Source organism: Entelurus aequoreus, linkage group LG02 (assembly GCF_033978785.1).
Source record: "Entelurus aequoreus isolate RoL-2023_Sb linkage group LG02, RoL_Eaeq_v1.1, whole genome shotgun sequence".
Lineage (NCBI taxonomy): Eukaryota > Metazoa > Chordata > Actinopteri > Syngnathiformes > Syngnathidae > Entelurus > Entelurus aequoreus.
The window spans coordinates 31,457,160-31,482,104 of record NC_084732.1 but is presented as its reverse complement, the minus strand read 5'-3'; the positions used below and the strand labels follow the sequence as shown (position 1 = coordinate 31,482,104).

The window sequence follows — 24,945 nt, the reverse complement described above, 5'->3', positions numbered from 1 at the left end:
AAGTCATTGCCTTGCACAGCAGGCAAGTCTCAGTCCCGATCCCCCAGAACTTCTGACCTGGCTATCCTTAATGCCATCATCAACAAACACCAAGATGGTTTTTACGCTGTTGAGGACAATCTGGAGAGAGCTTTCACCAGACTGCATTCTAGGCTGGACAGCCTAAGTCCTAGAATGACTCCCGAGGCAGCGACTCATCAGCTTGTTTCTCCAGCCCAGAAACCTGAACGCAACAGTCTGGAATGGGAACCCAAGTTTGCCAGCCCTAGACCCTTTGAGGTGATTTTGAACTGTGCAGGGGATTTCTTGTGCAGTGTTATCTCATTTTTCAACACCAGCCCGCGCCGTGACACAAAAGTACTGAAAATGGGTACTATTTAGCAGAGGTGGTACCAAGTCATTGCCTTGCAAGTCACAAGTAAGTTTCAAGTCTTTGCCCTCAAGTCTCGAGTCAAGTCCCGAGTCAAGACAGGCAAGTCCTGAGTCAAGTCCAAAGTCAAGACTGAAAAGTCTCAAGTCAAGTCCCAAGTCCTGCATTTTGAGTTTTGAGTCCTTTCAAGTCATTTTAACCACAGACTAATATATTTACACAGATTGTGTATGCTTTTAAAACGCTGTATTTATTTATTAAAAGAAGTGCATTTTAAATTGCAGGAAAAAAAATAATGCTGACATTGCATTTCATAATAGCACTATTAACCAGTCATTTTTAACATTTAACTCATTCCTTTACAGAATAAACACATTTAAAAAAACAAGTGCAACTGTAGTTATTTGTACAAAAGTGTTAACATTGTATTTCCATGGCATATTGCATTGTAACTAGTTCCACAGCAGTTTCTATCCTGTTATTACCTTATCTCATTGATCTCATCTCATACTGTAGGTGTGTTTATGTGTGCGTACACATGACAAACATAACAACTACATGAACATAACAATGAACAGAGTTATACTTTTTAGATGTCAGGACCCTATGCAATATGTACACATTATCTTAATATAGTATACATTTTAACTGACCTTTATTTGACTATGTTTGTCTTTTTGTAGGTGGCTAAAATATGCGGTGCTGCTGACCGCCGTCTAACGTTACGTTACTGTGTGTGATACATTGACTAACGTAACGTTAAGTATAGGTACCTCATGCTACCCTGCTTAAAAAAAATCACTTGACAAAAAGTATGAATAAGGTAGCGAACTGCAGTGGACGCAACATATTGCCGTGTTTGCAATGACGTTATAACCATAGACATCTTATAAGTAGACACAGCATTGGCTGCTGTGACGCGAGCAATTTGGCTGCCATCTTGAAGTGGTGATGAGGAGCTGGCGCGCAGCCTAAACTGACAGTTGACAGGTAGAAAACAAAGATGCCAGGCTGGTGTTCAGCGTTTTCCTGCTCAAATGAGCGGACTGTTTAAAATAGGAATTGGGGGATTACTTTTCACAAGTAAGATTTAACATTAACGTACTATTGGTTGTATTTTATGAAAATAAATTACCACAGAGTTGAGAAGTAGTAAAGATCTTCAATATTTGTATGTGAAAATCACAAATAAATCTTCTGGGGGAGGATGACACCCCTACAGGGGTTTGATTTACAAACTTTCAGCCCCACCTAAAACAAAATTCACCAGCCGCCACTGATTATGATGCATTCTCATTTTAGGCAAAATATAAGACAATACTTTCTTAACAGTATAATTGTAACCAGGAATAAGTCTTCAAGTAACAATATTCAAATACTAACATTGTTGGGTAAGACAGCATTTGGTTTTATTCTGAATCCAGGGAAACAGGTTGGTGGTTTTAGCTAATATAAAGACTTTCAGGTGTTTATATATGTTTATGTTTAAGTATTTGGCAGACGCTTTTATCCAAAGCGACATACATAAAAAATACATATAAAACAATCACTGTAAACATTATCATTTAAGGGAAGAACGTAATACAAAATATCAATACAAAGTGTCAAAACAGAATTAACTCTCTGCTGCTGCAGCAACAGAGACACAGTCTATGGGTCCCTAAGATATATTAATATCTAATGTATTGATACATTGTTTATGTAGTATATACGCATGTATATATAACCTAATCATATTGTTTCTTCAATTTAAAAATAGCTGACCGTTTTTTCCCCCTTCTCTGGGATTATATTCCCAGTTTTGATCTCGGACGTCTGGTCACTTATAGCATATAAGAATATTATATTACTGTTAAGCAAACTATCAATAATAAAACATGACAAAACATGTGTCCGTTATCATAGCTACATGTATTACAAAAAAGCGCTTGAAAATCAGTGGTATTCAGTGAGGTAAACTGAATTAAATGCGCTGACAGTTCATTGCTCCTGCCAAATGAATTGCACTGAGTGGAGCGGATCACCACTCCAAGATGGCGGCCCCGCGTCTCGTCTGCGCCAGTAGGCAGTAGTGCTCGATGCTGCGTCTACTTATAAGATGTCTATGGTTATAACGTTAGCAGTGTGTTTACAGCCTCACTGATTTAACTACACAGCAAATAAAGGTCACGTTATTCAGCCAATAAACGTTATCTTACATTCAAAACTTACCCTTCTTTGTGCAACTTCAAATGTCAAATGAAGTTGGAAGTTGTTGCGTCTCCGTCTGTAATATTCGAACTGCGTGATTTGCATACGGCAATTTGTTTTTTGTTGACCAAGTCATAGTTTTTATACCCGAACGAAACCAACTTTTGGCATAATTTTTTCTCACTGGCGCGTTGTTTGACAAATCTTCTTCATTGGTTCTCCTGCAATTTGATTGGATGAATGCTGTGTGATGAAAACAACGTAGATCTAATTTGATTGGCTATTGTACTGAGAGCACACCAGCTTACAGGAACAACACGCTGATAGACACAGACGTAGAAAATGAAAGATACGGAGCGCTCCCAAATAACTTTTTAATCTTTGGGTTTTGGGGAAAGTAGCAAGTCATGTCAAGTCAAAAAGCTCAAGTCCAAGTGAAATCACAAGTCATTGATGTTAAAGTCTAAGTCGAGTTGCAAGTCTCTTTACATTTTGTCAAGTCAAGTCTAAAGTCATCAAATTATTGACTCGAGTCCAAGTCATGTGACTCGAGTCCACACCTCTGCTATTTAGTATCAATTCCCATGTACTGGGAATTGGTACCGTAGCGATTCAAACTTGAAAGGTACCCATCCATAATTATATAAAGAGAAAACAATATGAAATATTTACAAATGACAAATTCTGATTGTTATGACTAAATATTTCTTCATCAACAAAAACATTTTATTATCACATTAACTGATGATGAACATTGAGATCGTCCTTTATGAATGAGCTGCTGTGACTTTAGTATTAAATTGAGCCAATCATGGTTATTGTGATAATGTTTCAGAAAATCAATTTAAAGTGTTGATAGAGATGGATGGTGTAGCCTATTCTTCTAATTTGTACTTTGACTGAGTCCAGAGGAGTGTGTCTACATAGTAATTGCGTGCGCCTCTGCATCATATTTACCCCGTGAATGCCAACACACACACACACACACACACACACACACACACACACACACACACACACACACACACACACACACACACACACGCGCGCGCGCGCACACACACACACACTCAATTATCCTGGGCAGTCTGTGCACACAGCACATAGTTCTGCTTATTAAACAAGAAAAACAGTTGCTTGTTTGATTAACATCAACACAAATTCTCCCTCTCATCTAACTAAGCAAAGCGACGGTCTCAGTGTGTTCTTGTCTGCCTCAATTTGAATCTCCACGCTCGCTCCTTTCCACTTGGGCGGCATCCTTTAATAAAGGCGGCTGCTTGTCCTGTCTCTAGTGAGATGGTTAATAAAGCCGAGATGCTCTGCCCACATCCACAGGCTTTGGGGGGGGGGGGGGGGGGGGACGTCGGTGACTATTATTCAGTCAAGAAAAACAAGGGGCTTTACATAGCGGCAGCGCTGCGGTGAAGTGGCGGTGAACTTTCTTCCTCTTCCTTTTTAATGTGTTTTTCTCTTCCACAGTCTAATAGCTTCCCTGGACCCAGACAGCTTCACATTAATTGGCCGAGGAGGCGATGCCAAGGCTATTCTGCTCAGGTCCTCTGGCGCTGCAGCCGCCAACTCAGTGCAGACCTTGAAGTTTACTCTTTATTCTCCCCCGTCTGCCTGGCGCTTTCTTTCTCACTCACATACATGTTATATTTGCTTTCTGCCTCCTCTTTGTCTCTGCATATAGCGTCTTTGTGATTGCTTGTTTCCATCTTTACAACAAACACACACTGAGCTTGACATGCTTCCGCCACCTTCTCCTCGTCTTCTTACCACTGATCATTCCTCCCTCTCCTCCTCGCCTTGCACTCCGTACCTCAGGAGCATATTAAGCGAGGGGCTTCAGAGTGAGCCACAACTAATTTAGAGCCCAGAGCCCAGCGGGACTCTCACTGAGGTCAAACCAGCAGGACATGAGAGGAACCTGAAGCACCTCTTCTTCTTCTCCTCTTCCTCTGTCTGCTGTTTGGTGCGGTGAAGTGGAGAAGGCCTTGTTTGGTTCAAGCTTAGCAGCACAGTGTGTCTTAGGCTATGTCTACACTAAGTCGTTTAACCCCTTAAACAAATAATTATTTAGCCTAAACCCCGTTTCAGCCACACTAACCCATCGTTTAAGGTCCCCCTCCTCGGACAAATTTTCACACAGGTAAGTGCGCCGTGTATTTTTCTTGAATCTCCGGCACTTAGCTTTGTATGGACTCATTGATCCTTTACAAACTGAGTTCGGAAAGGAAGTGACGCCAGAAACACCGTGCCAACACAGGAAGTAATGCCAGAAAGACCGCGCCACAGCCAGCTTCATAACAACCGGAGCTAACCAGCTAACTCAGACGGCAAGAGAACTTTCGAATGTCCGGGTCAGCTGTGATTCTACTTAGCGAAAAACTTTGTCCCTTCCTCCCGTGGATGTGATACAGGCAGTGTGTGACTACAAATATTGCTGTATGGATGTGATTGTAAAATGGCCAGGCAGTGTGCATGATGCCCACATGTCAAGATTACGGCGCCCTGACGGGCTGCGGCTTGCAGACGCTCATGGTAGTATAGAACAATTTGGCAAAAATACTGGACAATTCTGTAAATTTCATGGCTGGCTTACAGCGTGGACACTCCGTGGTCACATACGACCGCCAGACAATTCTGGATGTGGATAGATCGGGCCGTTTTGGACTTAAAGATGCGTGTATGTTGGACCTCCTCGCTAGCATGGTAATACTTCGCCGGCTACATCCAGCGGCCTTTGACGCATCGGAGTCAAGTACCAGCGGGGACCGTCAACGGAAGACACGTAAGCGGTGTGATCGGAAGCAGAAGTGGGGATGCCGAGCGGGGCTAACAACAAAGCTAAAGGCTAATCCCCACAGAACGCCGCTTCCTTCCATCCTGCTTTCAAATGTCCGCTCCCTGGAGAACAAACTGGACTACTTGAAGCTGGATTTAAATGCAAGACGCGAGAAGAGAGACTGCTGCGCCATATTTCAAACAGAAACGTGGTTGAAACCAACCGTTCTGGACGAGGCAATTAGCATCGAGGGGCTAACTATGTTTCGGTCGGACAGGAGCAAATCTCTCACTGGTAAATCCCGAGGCGGTGGTGTTTCTATATACGTCAACAATAACGGTGCAATAATGGGAAGATAGTATCAAGTCACTGCTCTCCTGATGTTGAACTATTAACTATAAAATGCAGGCCATTTTATTTACCCAGGGAATTCAGTGCTATGATCTTCACAGCAGTGTACATTCCCCCCAGTTCTAACACCAAAGAAGCTTTGAATGCTTTGTACTGCTTCATCAATGAACTGCAAACTACACATCCAGAGGGAGTTTTCATCGTGGCAGGGGATTTTAATCAAGCTAACATGAAAACAGTTTTCCCTCATTTCCATCAATATGTGAATTTTGCAACCAGGGGTGGAAGCAGATTGGACTTGGTGCATAGTAATATTAAACAGGCGTATAAAGCTGCACCACGCCCCCACCTCGGCTCCTCAGACCATCTATCTGTGATGCTAATTCCTGCATTCAAGCCCATGCTGATCAGGAAGCCAGCTACAGTGAAGCAGGTGAGGACCTGGCCAGAGAGAGCAATGTCAGCATTACAAGACTGCTTCGAAACCACAGACTGGGACATGTTCAAAGCAGCCGCCACCAAAAATCACCCCACATGTGTGGAGGAGTATGCAGAGTCTGTGTTCGCATACATTCAGAAGTGCATGGAGGATGTCAGTGTGATCAAGAACATCCCCACACGGGCCAACGAGAAACCCTGGTTGAACAGTGAGGTACGTGCAATGCTGAAGGATCGGAATAAGGCTTTCAAGTCTGGTGACATGGTGGCATTAAAATCAGCTAGAGCTAACCTGAACCGTGCCATTAAAGACCTACTGAAACCCATTACTACCGACCACGCAGTCTGATAGTTTATATATCAATGATGAAATCTTAACATTGCAACACATGCCAATACGGCCGGGTTAACTTATAAAGTGACATTTAAAACTTCCCGGGAAATATCCGGCTGAAACGTCGCGGTATGATGACGTATGCACGTGACGAAGTCAGTATAACGGAAGTTATGGTACCCCATAGAATCCTATACAAAAAGCTCTGTTTTCATTTCATAATTCCACAGCATTCTGGACATCTTTTGCAATTTGTTTAATGAACAATGAAGGCTGCAAAGAAGACAGTTGTAGGTGGGATCGGTGTATTAGCAGCGGACTACAGCAACACAACCAGGAGGACTTTGTTGGAGCGCTAGCCGCGCTAGCCGCGCTAGCCGCGACCTCACCTTGACTTCCTACATCTCCGGGCCGCCAAACGCATCGGGTGAAGTCCTTCGTCCTTCTGCCGATCGCTGGAACACAGGTGAGCTCGGGTGTTGATGAGTAGATGAGGGCTGGCTGGCGTAGGTGGAGAGCTAATGTTTTTAGCATAGCTCTTTGAGGTCCCGTTGCTAAGTTGCTAAGTTAGCTTCAATGGCGTCATTAGCACAGCATTGTTAACCTTCGCCAGCCTGGAAAGCATTAACCGTGTATTTACATGTCCACGGTTTAATAGTATTGTTGATTTTCTATCTATCCTTCCAGTCAGGGGTTTATTTCTTTGTTTCTATATGCAGTTAAAGCACGAGGCTATCACGTTAGCTTGTAGCTAAAGCATTTCGCCGATGTATTGTCGTGGAGATAAAAGGCACTGAATGTCCATTTTGCGTTCTCGACTCTCATTTTCAAGAGGATATAGTATCTGAGGTGGTTTAAAATACAAATCCGTGATCCACAATAAAAAAAAGGAGAGTGTGGAATCCAATGAGCCAGCTTTTACCTAAGTTACGGTCAGAGCGAAAAAAGATACGTCCATCACTGTCTCTCAAGTCCTTCACTGTAACGTTCCTCATCTACGAATCTTTCATCCTCGCTCAAATTAATGGGGTAATCATCACTTTCTCGGTCCGAATCTCTCTCGCTCCATTGTAAACAATGGGGAATTGTGAGGAATACTAGCTCCTGTGACGTCACGCTACTTCCGGTACAGGCAAGGCTTTTTTTTATCAGCGAGCAAAAGTTGCGAACTTTATCGTCGATTTTCTCTACTAAATCCTTTCAGCAAAAATATGGCAATATCGCGAAATGATCAAGTATGACACATAGAATGGATCTGCTATCCCCGTTTGAATAAAAAAAAATCATTTCAGTAGGCCTTTAAAGTTGCAAAGCGTGCTCACAGTCAGAAAGCGCAGGACTTCTTCGAGAACCCTACAAACACTAGACGAATGTGGCAGGGCATACAGGTCATCACGGACTATAAAGCTGCCCCCTGTCCTTGTGACAACAGTATCAGCTTCCTAGATGACCTTAACAACTACTTTGCAAGGTTTGAGGCACTTAACACCACTCCGGCGAGAAAATCCATCCCTCGCCCTGATGAGCAGCCGCTCAACCTGGATATAGCGGATATCCGGAAAACCCTGAGGAGAGTGAACCCCCGGAAAGCATTCCGGGCAAGGTGCTTAAGGGATGTGCAGACCAGCTGCCTGGGGTTCTCACAGACATCTTCAACATCTCGCTGACCCAGGCTGTGGTACCATCATGTTTTAAGACGGCCACAATCATTCCAGTGCCAAAAAAACCCACAATCTCCTCCCTCAATGATTACCACCCCGTAGCACTCACCCCCATCATAATGAAGTGCTTCGAGAGGCTGGTAAAGGAATATATTGTCTCCAGACTTCCCCCCACATCCGACCCATACCAGTTTGCTTATCGCCCTAACTGCTCCACAGAGGATGCCATCTCCTCTGCACTCCACCTGAGCTTAGAACATCTAGAAGGAAAGGACACACACGTGCGGATGTTGTTCCTGGACTTCAGCTCAGCATTCAACACCATCATCCCGCAGCACTTGGTGAGCAAACTGGGCCCCCTTGGATTCAGTACCCCCCTTTGCAACTGGCTGCTTGACTTCCTCACAGACAGACCCCAATCTGTGAGAGTGGGCAACAACACCTCCAGTGCCATCTCCCTGAGCATCGGCTCCCCCCAGGGCTGCGTCCTGAGTCTGCTGCTGTTCACGTTGATGACCCATGACTGCTGCGCCAGGTCCACTACCAACCACATTGTGAAGTATGCGGACAACACGACAGTAGTGGGCCTCATCCATGACAACAATGACATGGACTACAGGGAGGAGGTGAAATATCTGGTTGACTGGTGCAGAACCAACAACCTGGTCCTGAATGTCAACAAGACCAAGGAGATCATCGTTGACTTCAGGAAGCACCAGTCCAGCTACGCTCCACTCTACATCGACGGCACAGCGGTGGAGATAGTAAGCAGCACCAAGTTCCTGGGGGTGCAGATAACTGACAATATAACCTGGTCCCTACACACCGGAGCTCTTGTAAAAAGAGCTCAGCAGCGCATGCACTTTTTGCGTGGGATGAAAAGAGCACAGCTCCCTCCCCCCATTCTCACCACATTCTACAGAGGCACTATAGAGAGCCTGCTGACCAACAGCATCTCTGTCTGGACTGGAGCCTGCAATGCCTCAGACTGGAAGTCTCTCCAGAGAGTGGTGAGGACGGCGGAAAAGATCATCAGGACTCCTCTTCATCCTATCCAGGAGATCGCAAAAAGCCGCTGCCTGACCAAGGCTCAGAAAATCTGCAAAGGCTCCTCCCACCCCCACCAAGGACTGTTTTTACTGCTGGACTCTAGAAAGAGGTTCCGCAGCCTCCGAAGCAGAACCTCCAGGTTCTGTAACAGCTTCTTCCCTCAGGCCGTAAGACTCTTGAACGCATCATAATGAAATTATCCCCTCGACTCCCCCCAAAATGGATTAACTCGCTGGAATAAAAAAGACAATATAATATACATCCATAAACGTGGACGCATGTGGAAAAGTGCAATATATTTATCTGTACAGTAATCTATTTATATTATTTATATATATTTATTTATTTTATATATATATTTATATATTATTTATATATATTTATTTATTTATATATGCACCTTATTGCTTGTTTATCCTGCACTACCATGAGCTTATGTAACGAAATTTCGTTCTTATCTGTGCTGTAAAGTTCAAATTTGAATGACAATAAAAAGGAAGTCTAAGTCTAAGTCTAATACCATGGCTTCATTTTCCACATTTTGCAGCTTCGAGTCACGCCGACCTCAATATCCCGGCTTCTGTTTGCTCCAACGTTTCACCCTTCTTTTGTGCTGACTTCAAGAAGTAGTAGTTCATCCTCTGTATATTCAGCTTCAAAAAGATAAGGTTGTGGGGAAAAAAACAAAGATGTGTGTTCATGTCCCTCATAATTATTGTGAACGCTAGGCAAAATTCAGTTCCCCTTTAAGACATGATTAATCAGCAATAAGATCCACCATAAAAGTTTCACCAATCTGATTAATCAACCAAGCATCATTAAACCCATTTGTATTTCCTACTAACAGGTTTGTTGTGCTGTTGTAAAAACAAAGATGAGTTAACTAAACATGCTCAGTTGGTGTCAAAGTCTTAACATCTCTGTGGAGAGTTTGAGTGAGTGAATCCATTTAGGAACCCAGCAACGCTCCTATTAGTCACCAGCCCGAGCAAGCGGCACATGGAGCCCAGAGAGACAGCTATCGATCAGAGCTGGGCTGTCAAATTATTTGAGCGAGGGCTTCCTTGGAAAGCTTCTGCTAACGAGCTCTGTTTTCTTCCCAGTGACACTTTTGATTCATTGGCAATTGGGGAGGGAGGACAAGATGTAAGAAATGTACTCTGGTAAATGTGCAGTTTAGTGTCACAATCAATGAAAACACCAACGGCAATCTAATCGTTGAAGACTACACAAACAGTCGGCGGCCAAATGAAATCGTTTTTTTTTTGGAGTGGAGGCAATACAGAGGCGAGACTATTGAGAACTAATCAAATATCCCCACACAGAGAGCTTGTGTATTGACTGGGATGGCTGGACAGAATTAACCAGTCGTGTCCCTTTGTTAGCTCAATACATTTGAAAATAATAGGTGTGTTGGATGAGAAGGGCTTGAGAAACAAGACAGTGTGATGAAAGTATTATACTCCACCCATAAAATAAACAGCCCATTTTCAATTAAAAATTGGTTAATCATGTACCCTTGTACTGTATTTTAAATATGTCCTTTGCCAAACTATCACCAACCTGTGATTGAATGAATAATGTATCATTAAACCTTTCTATTACATTACTTAGATTGGATTTGCAATGTCAAATGATTTGGTTTTGGAAGGCTGATTTTTTTGGTCATGTAAAATTAGGGATAGTTCATATACAGTATACACATATACAGTCGCGATCAAAAGTTTACATACACTTGTAAAGAACATGTCATGGCTGTCCTGAGTTTCCAATACTTTCTACAACTCTTATTTTTTTGTGATAGAGTGATTGGAGCACATACTTGTTGGTCACAAAAAACATCCATGAAGTTTGGTTCTTTTATGAAATTATTATGGGTCTACTGAAAATGTGACCAAATCTGCTGGGTCAAAAGTATACATACAGCAATGTTAACATTTGGTTACATGTCCTTTGGCAAGTTTCACTGCAATAAGGTGCTTTTGGTAGCCATCCACAAGCTTCTGGCAAGCTTCTGGTTGAATTTTTGACCACTCCTCTTGACACACTTGGTGCAGTTCAGCTAAATGTGTTGGTTTTCTGACATGGACTTGTTTCTTCAGCATTGTCCACACGTTTAAGTCAGGACTTTGGGAAGGCCATTCTAAAACCTTAATTCTAGCCTGATTTAGCCATTCATTTACCACTTTTGACGTGTGTTTGGGGTCATTGTCATGTTGGAACACCCAACTGCGCCCAAAACCCAACCTCCGGGCTGATGATTTTAGGTTGTCCTGAAGAATTTGGAGGTAATTCTCCTTTTTCATTATCCCATTTAAAGCACCAGTTCCATTGGCAGCAATACAGGCCCGGAGCATAATACTACCACCACCATGCTTGACGGTAGGGGCTTGACGGTAGGAGTGGTGTTCCTGGGATTAAAGGCCTCACCTTTTCTCCTCCAAAAATATTGCTGGGTATTGTGGCCAAACAGCTCAATTTTTGTTTCATCTGACCACAGAACTTTCCTCCAGAAGGTCTTATCTTTGTCCATGTGATGCCAGATGAAATAAAAATGTAGCTGTTTTGCTCATGTTGTCTACAGTGAGTAGTAATCACGGATTTTGTCGAAGGAAAAAGTGAACGCTGTGATGCATTTGAGAAATGAATGTGCCGTGTATGATTAAAATGATCAAAATATGTAAATATTAACTTCTTATGAATGTGCCTGTTACTACATCACATATATATTTACAGCATGTATATAAAACAATGATGGCACCAACGTTCCCTCTAAGGTGCGCGCCTGCGCAATTGCGCGCCGCTCACGCGTCCTCAGCGCACTGCAAATTAATGCTGCGCAGGAAATCAAAAATCCCATCTGAACTCTAAACAAAATAAACACATTACAATTTATTCTGTATGATTTTGCTATGTAACTCTGTGAGTGACAGGTGACAACAAGAGTGGCCCCAATGAATAAAACAATCTTTGTCAACACAGTTCAATTATCGTCTGTCGAGACACTTTACGGACAGGAATTCCATCAAGCACTTTATTGAGCAAAACTGTTTGTAACCACAACAAAAACATGAGTAAAAAAACCTTTTATCTATAAAAACTGGTAATTTTCTGCCATACAAACCAGGCTTAAACCAACTTTGTCATCCGTCGTTTCAACAGAGGCCGCTCACTCGCTCACCTGCACCAACACGCGCACTCATGGCACTTAGCCAGTGCTGCGTTTATGGCCACACAAAAAGTCGGACAACCCCAACGCCACACAATGTGTAAATGCCAGGTTGTAACACTGACTCCACAATCAGATGTGTGCTTATTTTACTGCCATTTATTAAGAATGTTAATCTAAGGATATTATTCATGAAATATTGTCACTAGATTTCATAAATGCTAATAAAAAGATGTATTTTACAGACAGAAAGTTACAAGAACTAAATGTAATCTCTGAAAGGGGTAACATTTCTTTTAAAGGCAGGACCCGCAGCCAGACATACAATACTAGCACATAGGTCATGAAAAACATGTTTTTTTGTTATTGTCATTGTAAGGGGGCAAAATCACTTATATCAGATTATTATTATTTTAATAAAACATTTAAATTGTTATGATGTCAGGTTTGGGACAGGTTTGACGCTGGTCTGGCCACAGTGTGCACGTCTGATGTTGCTCACATGTGCTCCACCGAATGCTCAGGGAGTTTGTGTGTTTGCTCACACACATGAAAAATTAGAGGGAACATTGGATGGCACCATTGTAAGCTGACTTTTATTTACGGTTATAGTGCATAAAAAAACTAAAACACGTGTGCTTGTTTTACATAAGGATTGTGAATGATAGAATAAAAATTGAAAAAAAAAGTGCACTTCCCCTTTTAAGAAAGCATGAGTCAATTCTAGTTAATAAATATGTTAGTGTTTTCATTAGATCAAGCTTTTTCACTCAACAAAATACACAATAATGTGCATGATTTGTACTAATATCTTACCATACCATACCATACCATACCATTCCAGCTCTATTTATAAAGCCATCTTATCAGATTAATATCAGTATCAACCAGTACTCAAGGCTCCAATATCGGTATCGTACAGTGAAAGTGAAAAAGTTGTATTAGGATCCGTTTAATTAAGAATCTGGGAGTGGTCTGCCGCTTGAGTGCGCTCACGCTTGCTAAACTCGTTATGTGGGCCACACACGGTTTGATTGGCCTGGTGTGAGTAAGCCCCAAATAACAAGTAGTGCACAACATAATTAATCAACAATTAATTCCACACAATCGAAGAAGAATTATTCCCCATCATCCTTACTGTGGTGAATCCTTCCTTTCGAGACATTCTGTCCGCACTGCAAGTCGGGTTCCGCTGACCAGACAGCATGTGCAGGACAGACCTCCAATTAGCTGCTCTCCATCTCTTGGGAAATAGTGGTGGCGGTAGTGAGAAGGGGCAGGGGGGATTCTAAGATGCCGTGACTGCCTTCTAATGAGAGCACTGGAGACCACAGAGACAAACCCTCACGTCGCACACTTCCTCCTACGCAGAGCTTTAAACTGTTTGTCCCTGCAGGTCTCACTTTTTTCACCTGTGTCATCTCTCTTTTTTACACTCCGGCAAAATCAGCACTCTCCTAAAAAAAAAGAAGAAGAGGGAATTACGACCCCGGTAGGCGAGCTAGTCGTGCTATACGTCGCTCGCTAAACTCCCAGAGCGGAGGTTTTAAACTGCAGTCATAGGACAGCTAAAGGTAGTAAATTACTTTAATTTCTGAACACACTTGTCCAAGCTATTAACTTCGCAGTTTGACGGAGAGCAGCGGGTTCATTATTGCCGCTCATTGTGTAGAAAACGGCCGGGGTGGGCTGTGTTGTGTTAGCGCTTTTTGATTAAAGAACGCCCATCATTAAAAGCCTCCCTCCAGTAACTAATCAAAGCGGTGTCGATATCTGGGAATTAGCTCGCCAAACACTCTCACCCTGCTGTTTTCCACTCGCTTTGCTCCGTCTCTCCGCCACATCCTCCCTCAGCGTGCTGCTGTCTCCTTCCTGCTCCTGTTTCTCAGCCCCCTCAGACTCCAACTTCTTAGTCATCTTTCTTTTTGTGTCTGTTTTTGCAGTCATTTTCCCTAATCATATCAACTATTGACGTGCAACCAGGGTCACGGCATCAAATTCGGAGTCCTCTTTAAGGGCCCACCAATCCCAGGCTGAACCCGTCACCGCTGCGCCAAACACACACTTGGTGTGCTTGCATGCACAAATATCGCTTGGATTTTGTCATGATCCGTGGCCGGATCATGTTTGTTTAGTTATGTTCTGTTAGTTTTGGACTCCCTTAGTTCCTGCTTTGTGCTCTTCTGGGTTTGTTTTGGTTACCATGGGTACTAATTGGTTTCACCTGCCTCTGATTAGTGTTCGGCACGGTCACCTGCCGCCGAGCACTAATCAAAGAGCTATTTATTCACGTTGCTCGCCACACTCGGTCTGGCGTCATTGTTTGCTGCAAACAACCGTTGCGTTGAGTACTTCTATGTTTCTTGTTTGTAGTTCAGGTGCTAAGCTTCGCCATAGCTCCCATGCTATCGGAACGCTTTTCTGTATTCTTGTGTTTTGCATGATTTATGGACAATAAATCATCTCCTACCTCACGCTTTCGTCCGGAGTTGTCCCTCTGCATCCCGGGAGACCGACCCCGCAGTAAGATGCGACCCGCACGTGACAGACTTGGTCAAAACCAGCTTTTTAACACGTGTCAAAAAACTAATAAGGTTAATCATTTCCTGAAGGTGACAAGCGGAACAAAATGGATGGATGGATGGATTTTTAAAGATGAGATTAACATATCTAGAACATACAGTCGCGACCAAAAGTTGACATACACTTGTAAAGAACATAATGTCATGGCCGTCTTGAATTTCCAATACTTTCTACAACTCTTATTTTTTTGTGATAGAGTGATTGGAGCACATACTTGTTGGTCACAAAAAACATTCATGAAGTTTGGTTCTTTTATTAATTTATTATGGGTCTACTGAAAATGTGACCAAATCTGCTGGGTCAAAAGTATACATACAGCATTGTTAATATTTGGTTCCATGTCCCTTGGCAAGTTTCACTGCAATAAGGTGCTTTTGGTAGCCATCCACAATCTTCTGGCTGAATTTTTGACCAGTCGTCTTGACAAAATTGGTGCAGTTCAGCTAAATTTGTCGGTTTTCTGACATGGACTTGTTTCTTCAGCATTGCCCACACGTTTAAGTCAGGACTTTGGGAAGGCCATTCTAAAACCTTAATTCTAGCATGATTCAGCCATTCCTTTACCACTTTTGACATGTGTTTGGGGTCATTGTCCTGTTGGAACACCCAACCGCGCCCAAGACCCAACCTCCGGGCTGATGATTTTAGGTTGTCCTGAAGAATTTGGAGGTAATCCTCCTTTTTCATTGTCCCATTTAAAGCACCAGTTCCATTGGCATCAAAACAGGCCCAGAGCATCATACTACCACCAACATGTTTGACGGTGGGCATGGTGTTCCTGGGATTAAAGGCCTCACCTTTTCTTCTCCAAACATATTTTGTGGCCAAACAGCTCAATGTTTGTTTTATCTGACATCACATGGACAAAGATAAGACCTTCTGGAGGAAAAGTTCTGTGGTCAGATGTATACTTTTGACCCAGCAGATTTGGTCACATTTTTAGTAGACCCATAATAAATTCATAAAAATGTGCTCCAATCACTGTATCACAAAAAATAAGAGTTGTAGAAAGTATTGGAAACTCAAGACAGCCATGACATTATGTTCTTTACAAGTGTATGTAAACTTTTCATCGCGACTGTATCTAGATCAGTTTTTCTTAACCATAGGGCCTCCGAGAGGGCTGCCAAAAATTATCTGTTTTGCAGCGGTACCCAGTTGTAATACACTTTTTCACCACTTGTGGCAGTATTTACAATATCAAACAAGCAGATGAAGTCTGGAGCTAAAGTTATAGAGAAGTTTTTAAGCTAAAAATTATGCCTAAAGTGGTGAAACTGTATTCTCATTGCACTTAAATTGTATTGAGTTGATTTATGAAAGATATGTACTATTATGTATCATTAATTTAGTTAGAATTTCTTTATGTATGTATTAGGGTTGCACATCTCTCTCTGATAGATAAACGATTGCCCCCACAACCTCAACAGAACTGTCACGGTGCAAGCGCATGCCGCTGCGCATTCATCAATGAGCCCCGTGGAGCGCACCTCAGGACAAGCCCACAGCCGCTCATCTCCTGCACGCGTCACTCTGGCAGCAGTAGCAGCTGCAATCAATCAGCACTGAGCGCACCTGTCGTTGATGATCTTCCCGGGCTTCTTAAGCCAGTGCAGACCTGTTTTCCGGGCCAGAATGTAATCACCTGTTCGAGTACCGTAAGCGATCATCGAGCTCTATGCAATCTTGCTCTCTCTGTTTGTTCTCCACCATCGTGTTTGATTGGTCTCATGTCTTCCTTGTCGCCCTTTCTGCAGTCTGCATTCGTTCCACATGACGAGCTGTGCGTCTTGTCCCCCCTTTGTTTTTCCCCTCTCGTTCACTGGCTGCCCCTTGGATCTTGACCTCCCGCTTGGACACGGACCTCCGACGCCTCGCTATACCCCCGACTACTACCTGCTAGTCTCACGGATCTTCGAGCCTGCCCTGCCCCTTTTGGACTTGCCTCTCTCACAACACCCCGGTAACACACAACAGTTAATTCATACACATAGTCGCACACATACACACTTTTGGATTTAGTCACACTCCATTCTCTAGTTGATTATATTATTGTTTGGTTATTTTATATATTGTAATATATAAATAATAAATACATAGTGTTAACTAGGCGTCCTTGTTGTCTGTGCCATCTACTCCTCCTGTACATAACAAGAACAGCAAAAATGGAAAAATAAAAAATACATTAGTTCATAAGTACATCTCATTTGCGACGGGCGCATTCACGTCTGTGCGAGTATAATGGAAGCCAGTCAACTTCAAGGAAGCGCTGGCTTTCTGGGAGACTGCCGTGTTTTAGCTCAATAGTAGTATGCTGGCCTTTCACATGGGAAAAGTGGGTTTGAGTCCCGCTCAGAGCAGTAAGAAAAAACAACACAGCCGAGAGAGAGAGTACACAATTGCTAGACGAAGCTGAGCTGTTTATGACAGGCAGGTGTGGACCCTGCGCTTCAGCTCAGGTAAGCCTGTGCAATAATGCAGCCTTTTTGACCCTGGCTGTTTTGTAGGATGACAACAAAAAACAAGTCTGGCATATTTTAGTGTTATTGATCACAGTGCCTAACATTTTGGGAGAGACAGCCTCTTTCTGTTTTGTTGTGACAATGCCGGCATTTAAGTCTTCCCACAGGGAAATTATTTTCCGAGTTAATGTGGATGAAACTGAGCAACTAGACGAGATAGCTCTGACCTTTCAAGGCATGATTTATACAAGCTCACTTTTTAGCAACTTTTTACTGTTTTATAACAAAATTTCCAGATGAGATTAGAATTGCAACAGCAGTGGCAATGTGGAGGTACATTCAAACCTACCAAACAAATTATGTTTGTAGTCTACAAATGCAGAGCCACATATCCTCTGGAGAAGCAGTGTCATCTGCAATGGACATTTGTTTTTAGTCTATTTCTTTTGTCAGAGTTAAAAATGTTGGATAAAAAATAGCACTGTTATGCAAAACACAAATGAGAATGTTAGTTCTCAGAGATCGAATGATGTGTTTATAATATGTTATATGTTTCAAGATGGCGTCGCGACTAGTCGCAGAGGCTCAACGCTCTCCCGTTCGGTGCTTTTTTATGTTATTTATGTACGTCTTTGTTATTTTACTTTTTACATCCTGTCGGGCAAACAACGTCTACACCAGGCAGGATCTCATAGAAGTCGGATCTCCCGGAGAAAGCGCCGTCACGGCCGAGTTTATCCGTGTAAACAACATCCCGGAAGAAATTGCAAGACAACCCGGATCTCCATGGTACATCATACCCGGAACAAAGCGCCGAAGGCGGCGGAGAGAACGTAAACAGAAACGAGGCTGCAGAGCTGGTCTGCTGGAGAGGCTAAGACAACGACCGAACAGACCACCACTGCCGAGTATATTTCTCACAAATGCAAGATCACTTGCAAACAAGATGGACGAACTGAGGCTACAGGTAGCAACGAACACCACCGTGAGGAATAGCTGCGTGCTAATAGTCACAGAAACCTGGCTCCATTCATCCATCCCGGACCTAGCTATCGAGCTAACAGGCTACACTCTACACCGCCTGGACAGGACAAAAGAGGCTACAGGGAAATCGCGTGGAGGAGGACTATTAATATTCAAAAAGGACACATGGGGAACACACACAAGCATTGTGAGTAGCCACTGTTCCCCTAATCTAGAATATCTGACTATTAAATGTCGACCCTTTTACCTGCCGAGGGAATACAATGCTGTGTTGCTAACCGCAGTGTACATAGCGCCAGATGCTAATGCTAGCACGGCCCTAGGTCAGCTGCATGATACAATCAACCAGCAACAAAGCATGTATCCGGAGGCTGCTCATATCATCGCAGGAGACTTTAACCATGCTAATCTGAAGGTAGTGCTCCCCAAACTACACCAGCATGTAAAATGTGCCACAAGAGGCAAAAAACACACTGGACAAGGTTTACTCCAATATTAAACTGGGCTACAGAGCTAAACCTTTAGCACACATGGGCCAGTCAGACCACATATCCCTGCTACTCATCCCAGCATACACCCCCACCCGGATAAGTGCTCCCACCACAACAAAGACCATCAATACCTGGCCTGAAGGTGCCACTGAAAAGCTGCAAGACTGCTTTGACACCACTGCGTGGGAGGTCTTTGTAGACGAGGACCTGGAGAAATACACATCAGGAGTACTGGGCTACATAAAACACTGCACAGACTCTGTTACTGTGGATAAGCGCGTCCGAGTCTATTCCAACACAAAGCCATGGATGACGAGAGAGGTGCAGAGGCTGCTGAGGGAGAGGGACACCGCGTTCAGATCTGGCGACGGGGAGCTCTACAGCACTGCCAGAGCCAGCCTGAAGCGTGGTATCAGGGAGGCTAAGGAGGACTACAAAACGAAGATTGAGGACTGCTTCCAAAGCAACGACTCCAGGAGGGTATGGCAGGGGGTCCAGCACATGACAAACTACAGGCCCAGCAACCTCCCGGCCGGCAGGGGAGACCCCCGGCTGGCAGAGGAGCTGAACTCCTTCTACGCCCGCTTTGAGGTAACACCATCGGAAGCAGTCACACTTCACTCAGTAGCAACACCTCACCCAACAGCCACACCTCAATCAGCAGTCACACCTCACTCGGCAGACCACAGCAGCCTCACCCTTTCAGTGACGGAGCACGAGGTCAGACGCACACTGAAAGCCGTGAACCCGAGGAAGGCTGCGGGACCGGACGGCGTCTCCGGACGGGTGCTGAGAGACTGCGCTGATCAGCTGGCTGGTGTCCTCACCGACATCTTCAACCGGTCCCTGTCCCAGGCCACCGTCCCATCCTGCCTGAAAACCTCCACCATCATCCCGGTCCCCAAAAAGAAAAACACTGTCAGCTGTCTGAACGACTACCGGCCAGTGGCACTCACTTCCATCACAATGAAGTGTTTTGAGAAACTGGTCCGGACCCACATCCTCTCATCCCTACCGCCCGCATTGGACCCCCATCAGTTTGCCTACCGAGCCAACAGGTCTACGGAGGACGCCATCGCTACGGCTCTCCACTCCGCCATGTCCCACATGGAGGGGGGGGGGAGCTATGTACGGCTGCTCTTTGTAGACTTCAGCTCTGCGTTTAATACCATCTTACCTGACAGACTGGTGACCAAGCTAGCAGACCTCGGAATATCCAACCCCACCTGTCTCTGGATTAAAGACTTCCTGACTGACCGCCATCAGAGGGTGAGGGTGGGTACCCACACCTCCACAGCCCTCAGCCTCAGCACCGGCTCACCTCAGGGCTGCGTGCTGAGCCCCCTGCTCTACTCACTCTACACCCACGACTTCACAGCCACCCACCCCGGCAACCACATCATAAAGTTTGCCGATTACACAACGGTGGTGGGCTGCATCTCTGGGGTCGACGAGACGGCATACCGGGACGAGGTGGAGCAGCTGGCAGTGTTGAGCAGGGTGAACAACCTGAAGCTGAACCAGCTCAAGACCCAGGAAGTGATCTTGGACAGCAGGAGGAGAAAAACTACCATACAGCTCCTGTACATCGACGGGGGCTGTGTGGAAAGAGTCTCATCCCTATGCTTCCTGGGAGTTCACCTGGATGAGGACCTGTCCTGGAGGACCAACACCACGGCCATCGTCAAGAGGGCACAGCAGAGGCTCTACTTCTTGAGAGTACTCAGGAATCTCCACCTGAGACAGGATCTGCTGGTGTCCTTCTACCGCTGTTCTGTGGAGAGCATCCTCACATACTGCATCTGCGTATGGTTCTGCAGCTGCACAGCAGCAGAGAGGAAAGCTCTCCAGAGGGTCGTCAACTCGGCCCAAAAAATCATCGGGTGCCCCCTCCCCTCCCTGGAAGAACTGTATAACTCCCGCTGCCTGAAGAAGGCAGCCAACATACTCAAGGACCCGTCCCACCCCGGCAACAGCCACTTCGATCGGCTGCCTTCCGGCAGACGTTTCAAAACCATGCGAACCCGCACAAATAGACTCAGGAACAGTTTCTACCCCCGGGCCATAACTGCACTAAACGCAGCTAAATTGTAAAAAAAAAAAAAAAAAAAAAAAAAAACTCCCTCACGTGCAACATGAGGAAGCCACCGGTCAATCACGATCCGGGACTGTGCAATCAGCGATCACATGCCAACTGGACAATATTTATCATATTTATTCACACAATTAATCCACAATAAAAAGCCTGCACAGCATTGGAGGTAGGAAATGCTGACTCCCACCCCCTTAGCACACTGGGATTCAGCATTACTCCTCTCTAGTCACTTTATACTTTTTACTGTCTCGTTTTCTTTTACATTGCCTCTTAGAGTGGTCTTAGGCCACATTGTATATTGCATATTGTGTATGTTGTGTTGTTTTTGTATATTGTGTGGTTTTCTTCTTTAAAAAAAAAATGCAAAGCACCTCAGGGAAGCAATCTAAATTTCGTTGGACCTGTACCTGTACATGCACAATGACAATAAAGATAGTTCATTCATTCATTCATTCATTCATTCATTCATTCATGTTGGTTGCTTCATTTGGTTAAACGAGAGGATCAAACTATTAGAAAACAGTTTTCAGTATGAGTATGCAGTTCTACAACACTCCAAACCACAATAATTAACAAATTGTTACGTAAAAGGGGACCTATGATGATGTTTCTCTTTTCTGACCTATACATTTTGTTACAATGTTGTGTACAGTCACATTTATAACCCACTTTTCGCAGTCAGTCGGCAAGATGTTCATGTGTGGAGGCGTTTCGTTTGGATAGCAAATACGTCCCACCCTTTCTAAATGTATCAGAATTTTGAAAATGTACACTGTTAAATGTATATCCTGAAGACAAACATAATCACTAATCTGTGACATCACAAATGGCCCACTGTCAAAAAAAAAAGACTGGAAAGCACAGCATTCAGTGGTATCCAAAACTGCATGCAGGCTATCGCCCAAATACATGAACCCTATGATTGTTTGGTATTGTTTAACAAGAGCATCCAATGTAGTAACAACATTTGTAAGTCAGAAAATAGGAATAGTTTCCCTTTAAAGTCACATTGTTCATCTTTTGATATTATAAGAATCAGAATCAGAAAAAAATAAAATAAAATTCAGTCTATGCCTGGGCCCCTGGAGAGCGGTTCCAAACTGAGGTCAAGGGGAAAAAAACCTCATAGCCATAGCACACATAAACATGTGTGTAAGAGGGAAACATCAAAGCACACAAAGGACATTAAAGACATTAAAAGAGCAGAGCTTTGACGCAACCAGCCACTTCTACACACAGCCACAAAAGTAAAACAACAACAAAAAACAAAAACATATACACTGTGAGCATGGCCAAAGACAGGAGCAGACCCAACAAAGCAACCAAGAGAGCCGACTCCACCCTCGGCCGCCAACCAACTCTCGGCCAGTGTCCAATCCGCATGGATGAGCGAGGATGCGTCTAAGGAGATGGAATCATGGAATAAGATAATTTATTCAAGAAACACTGATTGCTGATATGCGTCATTGAAGAAAATCTAAATTGGCATAAGCCTGCGGACAAATAAAGTTACAGTAGGCTGGCATGATGGCATTGCAGCACTTCACTTGTGTCACATGATCGCTACACTGCAAGAGTGGTAGCAGAAATTATTTGCACTGCACATCATATTCTAAACCAGGGGTGTCAAACTCAAATACAGAGTGGGCCAAAATTTAAAATTTAACAAAGCCGCTGGCCAAGGTTGGACAAATTAACCTTTTGATAGGGACCCAAACAAGTTTTGCATTCAATATTGAACAAGCAAGGCTTATATAACTTTATAGTGACATGCGAAATCGAGTTTTAAATAATAATAATAATAATAATTAAAAAATATCAATGGCATATCAAATACAATTTTAAAAAGAATGTAATGCTTCTTTTCTATTTGCAGCCTTCTGAGGTAAATATCAACATTCACTTTTTCCACAGGCTAATACATTTGAAAACAAAATAACAATGAATAAACCAACCATTCAGGACTTTAAACTGCTCAGTTTGCAACACACCGATCTAATCTGATGTGCCCAAGCCAGATACCTGGCATCTTTTCTTGGATGTTGGTTCATTAATGTCGGGCCTCAGGCTTTGAGCTGAGGCAACTTTCATTATCGAACGAAGGTGTTCATCAGTCATTATATCTCGTATTCCACCCGGATCACAGTCTTGGGGGCGTGCCTTAAAGGCACTGCCTTTAACGTCCTCTACGAGCTGTCGTCACGTCCGCTTTTCATCCATTCTAACAACGTGCCGGCCCAGTCACAGGATATGTGCGACTTCTGTACGCACACACACGTGAATGCAACGCATACTTGATCAACAGCGATACACGTTACACTGAGGGTGACGTATAAACAACTTTAACACTGTTAGAAATATACGCCACACTGTGAATCCACACCAAACAAGAATGACAAACACATTTCGGGAGAACATCCGCACAGTAACACAACATAAACACAACAGAACAAATACCCAGAACCCTTTGCAGTACTAACTCTTCCGGGACGCTACAAAATACACCCCCGCTACCACCAAACCCCCCCACATCCCCCCTGCTCTAGTGTTAATTTGATATCGCCTCAAGGGCCAAGTAAAATTACACGACGGGCCAAATTTGGCCCGCGGGCCAGAGTTTGACACCCGTGTTCTAAACTGTATTTGATCAAAACCATGCAGTTACAGCCAAACACTGGCCACTGTCAACTCATCCCTGCATCCTTTTGTGTTGTCATTTTTCTCCCCGTGCAGCGACAGCTACAAAGAGTTCCTGCTTCACACTTTGTTGGCTAATTGCATCAAAGCTTTCGGAGGCCGCTGTCACAGCTGCTGTGTCTGTACAGGCATCAAAAGGAGAGCGGTCCAACATGAGGGAACTGTTGCCAGATAGTGTCTATCCAGGATTGAGCAGCACAGGAATGTCAAAGCTAAAAAACTGTGACAGGAGCATTTGTTTGTGTCTTACCCAGTCTTGCAAACACAACCTGGCAGAGGATTTCCAGACTCTCATCACTTTCTTACACAAATGTTAAGGATAGTGAGACATGAAAGCTTTTTCACAGTTCAGATCACAGTACTATGACTGTACCGTGATCTAGCTTGTATTTACACCGCCATCCAAACAGGAACATAAGTTGTTCTTTGGATTTTGGACTGGTGCTTGTTTCAAGTACAGAATCCCCCTAAAAATCTAAGTATAGACATGTTATGTTGATGTAGGATCTTAGCCGAGGATGTCGTTGTGGCTTGTGCAGCCCTTTGAGACACTTGTGATTAAGGGCTATATAAATAAGCTTTGATTGATTGATATTTCAACTATTGCCAATTGAAAAGTAAGATGAGGTGTAGAAGAAATGTGTTGTGCTGGTTTGGTGAAAATAAACCTAAATGGAACCAAGGACAAAGAGAGTAAAATACCCTCACTCTACTAAACATTGTACATGTAACAGGATGAATGTGTGAGACACAAAAGTGCAAAAGGTCCGGTACACTGATCATTCACTGTTGGATCCTTGCACGTTTTCACTCTACTCTTGCCTTACTTAATCTCTTTTCTTTCAGGTGCTCGTCGCCGCCATCTTTCTACAGAGAGACAAAGCCGCTGAGAGACTTAGAACATGTCCCCACAGAACCGTTTTTAGGTGAAAAAGGTGAAGATATGTACCGTTTCAGCCTTTTTCATCCCCACGTAAATGGCGTTTTTGGTGGTCTGAAACTAAGGTTTCAGAGTGGAAATTTTGATGTTGCCGCCCTTACAGGGAGAAGGAACACTCAACAGCTGTCAACAAAGCTGTGATTGGGACGTACAGTAGTTACTATTAGCACTACCGCAACAAAACCTCATCATCTATCGACAAGACATGCAGTACAGAAAACATTCACTAAAATACATAATAAACATGTCATATTATTTGAAATACAACGATCTCAAGCTTGGGCCACCAGAAGTGCCTAATTGTCTCCTTTACTATATTGCACACTATTGCTAAACCCA

The 24,945-nt window shown here is 43.7% G+C and overlaps 1 protein-coding gene across 1 annotated transcript; it reads left to right on the top strand.

Annotated features, from left to right (window-relative positions):
• Positions 1-5,902: 5,902 nt before the first annotated feature.
• LOC133663056 (uncharacterized) lies at positions 5,903-16,958 on the top strand. The gene is made up of 3 exons (XM_062067245.1): positions 5,903-6,354; positions 16,368-16,595; positions 16,695-16,958. The coding sequence occupies exons 1-3, from the start codon at positions 5,932-5,934 to the stop codon at positions 16,779-16,781; spliced, it is 738 nt and encodes a 245-aa protein (XP_061923229.1). The 5' UTR covers positions 5,903-5,931; the 3' UTR covers positions 16,782-16,958.
• Positions 16,959-24,945: the final 7,987 nt, after the last annotated feature.

What these genes read in the sequence shown, in the direction of transcription:
- LOC133663056 (XM_062067245.1), top strand. Translation starts at nt 5,932, where the DNA reads ATGAAAACAGTTTTCCCTCATTTCCATCAATATGTGAATTTTGCAACC. An exon ending in AACCCTGGTTGAACAGTGAG is followed by an intron (nt 6,355 to 16,367) that starts GTACGTGCAATG and finishes CAACCTCAACAG; the next exon opens with AACTGTCACGGTGCAAGCGC. An exon ending in TAATCACCTGTTCGAGTACC is followed by an intron (nt 16,596 to 16,694) that starts GTAAGCGATCAT and finishes CCCTTTCTGCAG; the next exon opens with TCTGCATTCGTTCCACATGA.